The 7,597-nt window shown below is 55.8% G+C and overlaps 2 protein-coding genes across 2 annotated transcripts; both read right to left on the minus strand.

The window, feature by feature from the left end:
- Positions 1 to 394: 394 nt before the first annotated feature.
- On the minus strand, positions 395 to 4,725 carry QBC33DRAFT_452071 (putative signal transduction histidine-protein kinase; the record flags this gene model as incomplete). Its single annotated transcript, XM_060424634.1, has 5 exons — positions 395 to 2,388; positions 2,450 to 2,797; positions 2,856 to 3,444; positions 3,494 to 3,555; positions 3,615 to 4,725. 5 exons carry the CDS (start codon positions 4,723 to 4,725, stop codon positions 395 to 397), a joined length of 4,104 nt encoding a protein of 1,367 aa, XP_060283272.1.
- A 1,223-nt stretch (positions 4,726 to 5,948) lies between these two features.
- On the minus strand, positions 5,949 to 7,232 carry QBC33DRAFT_451778 (WLM domain-containing protein; the record flags this gene model as incomplete). Its single annotated transcript, XM_060424624.1, has 2 exons — positions 5,949 to 6,997; positions 7,055 to 7,232. 2 exons carry the CDS (start codon positions 7,230 to 7,232, stop codon positions 5,949 to 5,951), a joined length of 1,227 nt encoding a protein of 408 aa, XP_060283273.1.
- Positions 7,233 to 7,597: the final 365 nt, after the last annotated feature.

The raw sequence follows: 7,597 nt of genomic DNA on the forward strand, positions 1-7,597 counted from the left end.
AGGGCCCCCCAATTCAAGGCCTACGCTACCATTATGATATGCTCGCCGGGTTCGGATATCCAAATGCAAACATACAAGCACATGGATTATGCGCGCGCGAACCCCCTAACGCCTAGCCTGGGTCTATCCCATGATGCACCACACTTCGTAAGTTCATTGTACATGCATCCGCCCCGTCCATATAGGACGATCCCTTCCAATTTGACTGCTGCCCCTTGATTCCCCTGTTGAATGTGGAGTGAGACACCACAGTGAGACCGTCCCCGAGATATAGCCATATCCATTGTCCCAGACGACAAAAGTGACATCTCGAACCCTTTAATGCACACCATGCGCAACACGCCGCGCCGCGTTACCCCAGGCTCACTGATGAAGGAAGAAAGGAGCTCCCGCGTCAGGCGCGCCGCTTCGAAGCCTCCTCCTTCTCCAGCCTCTCCATGTTCTCCTCCGTCAGGGCCTCGCCCACCGGCAACGGCGACTGCAGCGAGTGGGGGAGGGAGTGGTGGCCGTGCTGGGCAGCGGCCGTCGAGGTCGCGGCGAGGTCGATGAGCTTGTCGTCGCGGGACTGCATGGCCAGCTCGTCCGACTCTGGGAACCTGACCGTCTGGATCGACTCGGGCCGCGCCAGGGCGTTGGCGAACGCGAAGTGCGTCTCCTGCATGTCGGTGCTGGTCAGCGGCCGGGACGCGAGGGGGCTGCGCCTGTCCTCGCTGCTCTCGGAAGAGTTGGGCCCGAATGGGGGCGTGAGCAGCATGCTGTCGTGGCTGACCCCCGGGATGCCGGCGTTATCACAGTGCTCGTTCGCCTCGGAGCAGTCTGATGTTTCCGATCCCAGCGGCGGCGATAGGGTGGGCCGTCGCTTCATGGTGCTCCATCTCACGAGCATCCTCTCCAGCGTCTTGCTTTTGACCGGTTTTGCAAGGTAGTCGTCCATGCCGGCCTTCTTGCACTTCTCCCTGTCTCCCTGGATCGCCGAGGCCGTCATCGCAACGATCGGCACATTGCTTATGAATGATTTATACGGCAGGTGGTGTCGGAGGAGATGGGTACATTTGTACCCGTCGATGACGGGCATTTGGACGTCCATGAGGATGATGTCAGGTTTTTGCCGCTTTCCGTCCTTGGCGGCGGTCAGGTAGTCGAGAGCCTCCCTGCCGTTCCAAGCAGCGGTCACGTTGAATCCCAGCTTCTTGATGGTCTTTGTTGCGATCTGCTGATTTATCGCATTGTCCTCCACGACTAGGATGTTGATCTTGGAGCGATCAACGGGTGCGAGGTCGTCATCAGACAGAAGCCCCGGAGCGAGGGTACTGATCGACTTCTTATGCCACGAGAGTCTCGGTTTCTCCAACGGACTTATCGCATCGGGCGGAGATGGCCCCATTATATGTTCGTACTCTGAACTGTTGCAAGACACGCTCATTTCCGACTGCAATCGGTCTGGGAGCGGTTCGATCCGAACCGAATGAGACGAGTGAGATCCTTGCGGTTTGTTGAAGGGGATCCAGAATGACGCCGTGGTGCCTGCGCCTAGCGTCGACTCAAGAGTTATCCTTCCGCCCATCAGTTCCAAGAGATTCTTGGATATAGCCAGACCCAGCCCGGTCCCCCCGAACATCCTTGCTGTCGATGCGTCGCCTTGGCTGAATGGTTGGAACAGGCGCCTACGCACGTCCTCCTCGATCCCAATGCCGGTGTCTTCGATGACGAACCTGATCTCGACCACTTCTGCGGTTTCTCGTTCTTTCAGAACTGAGAACTTGACGTACCCCTGGTTCGTGAACTTGATACTATTTGTGAGTATGTTTGTGATGATCTGTCTCACGCGGCCCGGGTCTCCAATGACGACGAGATCGTTCTCAATATCCCAGGCGATGTCGGATTGGAAATCGAGACTCTTGCGCTCCACGGCGAAGCTAAGCATTTTGCTAACGTCGCTGATGATGACGGAGAGAGAGAATTGCACCTCCTCAATATCTAGTCGGCCTGATTCGACCTTGGAGAGATCCAAGATGTCATTAATGACAGTAAGAAGGGCGCTCGCCGAGCGATAGATGTTCTCCGTGTACTCTCGCTGCTCTTGACCGAGTTCAAGGTCGAGGAGGAGTTCAGCCATGCCGAGGACTCCGGTGATTGGTGTGCGGACCTCGTGAGACATGTTGGCAAGGAATTGGCTCTTCAGCCTGCTCGCCTCCTTGGCGGCGGCTTCATTGGCCACTAGCTGCTGCTTCTCCCTCGCCTGGGCTTCGATATCCGCCTCCTTAGACTTCAGTTCCGTCACGTCGAGAATCACGCCGATGACGCCCTCAAGGGCAGAATCGTTAATCCTGCCGTCGATGTTCCTTTTTCCAAAGACAGGGAGGAATCGTGTCCGGAAGAAATGTCCATCTGTTCTCGAAGGTTAGGGCTTTGAAAGACGAGCTATAAGTGCAGAGCAGGGGGTCTTTACCTATCTCGTGTTCTTGGAGATCCAGGTCTTCCGTAGATAGGCCAGACAGTATGCATTCGATAGGTTCCAAGAACTGCGGTCGCTGCCCATGTGGCAGCTGGGAATTAAGGCGATTGAAGACCTCGTACACGTTCTCCCCAATATACCATGGCGACCCAACTCCATCCAGGGCAGTGTCCTCGCCCAGGGTATCCCATATCAGCGCCCCTTCCAACATGGTGACTTTCCGATTTAGATCGACGGTGAAAATAGTGACATGGGAATGGGCGATGACGCTCAAGAGCTGTTGCCGGGTCTGCTTGGCCATGAGCCTGGTCTCGATACTTTCGTTTGCATCTGTGCAAGTGCCTAGTCGCCTTGTTAGTGCGGGAGCTCGAGTTATGTCTTGGCGTTCGTATCAACGTACCAAACCACTTCTCGATCTGGCCAGTGTGCTTATTCTTCAGTGGCAGGGCCCGGCCAATGAACCATTTCCACTGTCCTGTCTTGCTTCGACACCGATATTCTGTCACATATGGCTCGCCAGTTTGCAACGAGTGGTCCCATGTCCTATCGGAATCTTCCAGATCATCCGGGTGAAATGCACTTCTCCATCCGAGTCCAAGCGTATCGGCCTCGGAAAGGCCCGTGTAGTTATACCAACGGGTGTTGTAGAAGTCATGCATCCCGTCCGGTGTAGCCGTCCAAACAAGTTGTGGCATGGTATCACACATGAGCTTGAATCGTTCCTCGTCCTGCTCCTTGATCTGTGTGATCATATCGGTCACCTTGGTAACATCCCGGGCAGTGATGACGCCGGCAAAGAACTCGCCGGTAATGTCGTCTCGTATCACTTCGCCGGCCACTACAAAGGCCAGTTTGTTCCCGTCGCTGTCGTACATGCCGATCCGACGACCCGTAAACGGCGTCTCGGTGCGGAGGAGTACCGACATAGGATACTCGGCAGGTTCAAGCTTCCTGCTAAAGTCCTCGTTCCAAACATCCCAAGCTGGCAACTGCGACAAGTTAACTTACAAACCCTGGCGTGACGTGTTCGTGACCTACGAGATCAAATCCGTCCATGCGACTATCCATGTCGACTGACTTGCTAAATAACCTCCGGGCGGCTAGATGGTGTTAGTATCTGTTTGCCCTAATATGTAATACGGAAATCGGGGAGTCGCACCTCTGTTTGGGAAGCCGACGCTGCCATCCTTCCACATGGCTAAGACAGGCGTCTGCGTGTTGTCTAATAGAGCGTCTTTCATCACGATGATCTTCTGGAGAATAGACAGGGCACTCGACGATGACGACCTCGATGGCGTGCCCGAGGGAAGAAACGGACTTGACGACAGAGAGACCGAACCCGGGCTGATTCTGTGTGGTGGCACGCCGGGGTTGTGGCCAGGGCAGTCAGAGGGTGGGTTAGAGCTCGGTACCGACACCTGTTTGGCCGCGTCGATAACAGCAGCACTTGCTACTCTCGGGAGCGGGTAGGACAGGTGCTGAGATTCGGTGATGGTGAAGGTGAGGGTGAAATATGTTTCATTCTTGTCAAGCTCCCAGACGGTGACGATCATTTTGGCGCAAATCTGAAAGGGGGTGGTGTTTGGATAAGCTCCCGAATCGAACGTGGTCTTGTTGAGATCCTTCCTGGAGATGATGACTTCGATGACTGCGTTCTGCAAAGGCGGATGCTGATGCGGATGCGTGACACTTGGTGGTGAAGGGCCAGTTCCGCCCGAAGTGGAGGTGCGGTCGTCGCCTGCAATATTGGGGGTATAAGTATCGGTCTCGGTCTCGGTCTCCCTGGTCCCCATCTTGCTTATCAGGGCGTCCAGAAAGTGCTCCCAGTCAACCCAGATCGGCCGGCCTTCCTGGGCCATGTCGACTCCTACTTGCGACAGAGATTGGCCAAGTAACCCATCCATTACGGCCGCCGTGCTCTGTTGTCCAGCCCCCTCCGGTATCATGCCCAACAGCCTCCCCAGAGCCTCGTTTGCCAGAACAACCGTCTTCAAGCTGCTCAACACGAGTAGCGGGACCGGGAGGAATTGCATGACAGAGAAAGCGAGCCGTCCCGGCGTTGTGTGCGGTATCGGAAGTCGGAGGGGGCTCGGGTATGTTGGCCTCAACCCTTCGGGCGCAGCCGCGGAGGCGTCGAGGGCAGAGAGCGCCCTGGGGGGGGATTGCGAGGCGCCATGATGTTGGTCTTCGGCGAGGCTGGTCGGGTCGCGCGCGTCACTAACTGAAGCCGGCTCGTTGCGAGGGTGCGGCAGCTTTGAGCCCTGGTCCATCGTCACAGATCCTTCGGCGGCGGCATGATCGCTTGAGGAGGAGTGACGAGGTGACATATCGCGCCCCGGCAAAGCATGGGGGGTGTATCTTGGGAGTGCCGGAGGAGTGTTGAAGGAATCCAGAACAAGGGAAGAATGCTGGCGGAAGGGGCAGTCAGGAGTCCACCATTTCTCAGGTGGGTACGCTTGGCGGCAAGGCGGAGTTGCGAGCTTCTCTGATTGCTCAAAACCCATCACGTGTGACCCCTAGCCTAGCCCGGTATCAGCACCTAGTGGGGACTGGCGGCACCGAAAACTGCAACACCACCTGGGATGCAACTTCCTTGCTGGATCTAGTGAATGAGGTATCTTAATAAACCGCCCTAGTTGTAGATCTGGATTTGAAAATTTTAAGACTCAAGTCTGCCGATACCAAAAGGAATAAATGCATGGCGACGAGCTGGACATATGACTGAGACAAGTGATAGTAGAAGGATGCTAGTGAAGGTACAGTACATGTATGTATGTACAGTACATGCATTGAATCGATTCCCAGCTGGTTGGGACTTGGGACAGCACCCAAGCTCCTCCCGACCCCACCAATCGAGCTCGCTAGAATCGAGTCTCTCGGCTTGTTGGCGGAAGACCAAGACAAAAAATCGAAGAGACCGACAGAGCACGGAAAGTAAGCTCCGTTGATAAGTAGTAGAGGAGCCGAGTTCAGCGAGCTAAAATAGGTTGACCGACTGATTCCATGTTAAGCCACCGGCAATTTTTGGCCGACAGTTGTGGGGCCGACATGATGACGTCCCGGCCCGTTGCTGACGGAGCCGATTCTCGGGCGTGATAACCCTCCCTGTGTCTTAACTTAATACGGATACAATGCGGCGTTCCATCTCTCGCCAAACAATCTAGATAGGCACCCAGGTTTGAAGGAGGCAGTTGACAAGGAAAATGGATTCCTTCACAAGTCCGGGTAACACGGCACAGAAACCCCACACTACAAAACGGCCCGGGTGACCAAGCATCTCTCCGCCTGAGGGTAGGTTAGGTAAACTCCAATTAAGGCCAATCTATCCCACTGCCAAGTCGGCGTAACTACTTATGGGGGGAACCGTTCGTGATCATATCAAGGAAAGACGGGAATGACAACCAAATAGTCGCATTCGAAGGGTATCTTGGTAGAAAACGACGCTTTAGAAATACATCGTCGAAACCCGGCATACCAATCACGTTCCGTAGTCTCATCTAGAACTGTCCTTCATCTTACCACAGGTCGAGCAAGTCCACCATTGTCTCTCCATCTTATTCCCACAGAAAGAGCATTGCCATGTCGCTGGCGGTGCAGGGGCTCGATTTTGAGCAATATCCGTGGCCTTGCTCTTTGCAGCCTTGGCCCGGCTCCCTGTCAAGTCAACAACCGCTGCTGGCCTGGACCGTTTCGCTGCTTTCTCTGCTGTCCTCTCAGTGCCACAGGCATCACAACACAGAAACTCTGTGGGGTTGTGTAAAGTGCAAATACCACAGGTCCACCCAGAAAATGGTCCAGAGGAGGCGGGCGGCACCTCCGGCGTCGACGAGCCTGCAGCCGACGGTTCGGGTACATGCTGTTGCTGGGTCTGTAGTTGGCCTAGGTTGTCTTGGGTGGAAACTACGGCTCCCCTACCACCATTTCCTGCCGGGTTCTTAGCGCTTGGCGGGATGTACGAGCTCCCATACTTCGCCTTCTCATCCTCCTGGACAAGCTCCCAAAGAGCTTGGGCGATTGCTGCCTCGTTCGCGGCATCCTCTTCTGCCTGCGTCTTGAACCCGTTCCGCGAGGCGGTGTCGGAAATCTCGCGGATCTCGCTCTCGTTATGGTTGGTGTTTCCGCAGCCCTGCAAGGTCCGGTTTCTCCGCTCGATGGCGGAGGCGATGACCCGGCGCATGTCCTCGCCGGGCCGAGGCGCGGCGCCGCCAAGTCTCTGGCCGGAGCCTGCAGAAAGTGCGCGTCGCTTTTCTGCAGCCGCCCTTGCGAGGCGGCGGGCCTCGTGCATGGGGATCCGCTGACCGCCAAGGCGTTTGCCGTCCGAGAGGAATCCTTCGCCAGTGTAGCCCTTCCGCACCAAAGCTTCGTGCTCCTCCCGCAGTTGGTTCCAGAGTGCGTGAAATTTCGCATCGTGTGGCCCGTGGACAATGTGGGAGAGCTCGTGGAGCATGGTGTCTGCCACCTGCTCAGCGGGGAGGAACAGGGTACGGTCGCCGGGGTATCGCAACCGCAGGAGGATCTTCTGTCCTCTGTTCACATTTAACCCTGCGCACTTTGTGGTTAGCGGTCTATAGTGGTGTATGGGACGGCTGGCGTACCTACCCAGCAAGTTTTGCTGATCGGGATAGAATTCAGCTAATTCCCGAACCACCCATCCTCGAGCCCGCATAATAGGTTTCACCAGGGAAGCAACTTTCCTCAAGGCATGGAGAGCCTCCTTTTCTCGAGGGAAGTCCTTCAGGTGAGAGTAAGAAAGGACGAAAGGGTCGTGTTCCGGCATCGTGGAAGTTTGCTTGTCGGTCTGGCCTTGTAGCGGAGCGTTGGTCGTGACAACGGGCGGGGGAAAGAAGAGAACGAAGAAATGAAGAGGGCTCCAAGGCCAGCCCGGAATCGTCTAGAACATCATCTCCTATGCCGTAAGCAAACAGACGTCGATTTCCGGCATCAACCCATCGCCTTCTATCTATCGCCTCTGCGTGACCGTGTGAAGGGGTGCGTCGTAACTATATAGTTGTTGCCTTAGGTTACTAATTAGTTCCCTTCGGTATGGTCCTCAAATATTTAGAGCTACCCCTGCCGCATGTCAAAGCGCCCCAGTGACGTCAGCCTATCGCAGCTCAGGGGCGTGAGGGTCAGGGCGGGGCG

Source organism: Phialemonium atrogriseum (genome assembly GCF_030411735.1).
Source record: "Phialemonium atrogriseum strain 8032-3 unplaced genomic scaffold QBC33scaffold_13, whole genome shotgun sequence".
Taxonomy (NCBI): Eukaryota; Fungi; Ascomycota; class Sordariomycetes; order Cephalothecales; family Cephalothecaceae; genus Phialemonium; species Phialemonium atrogriseum.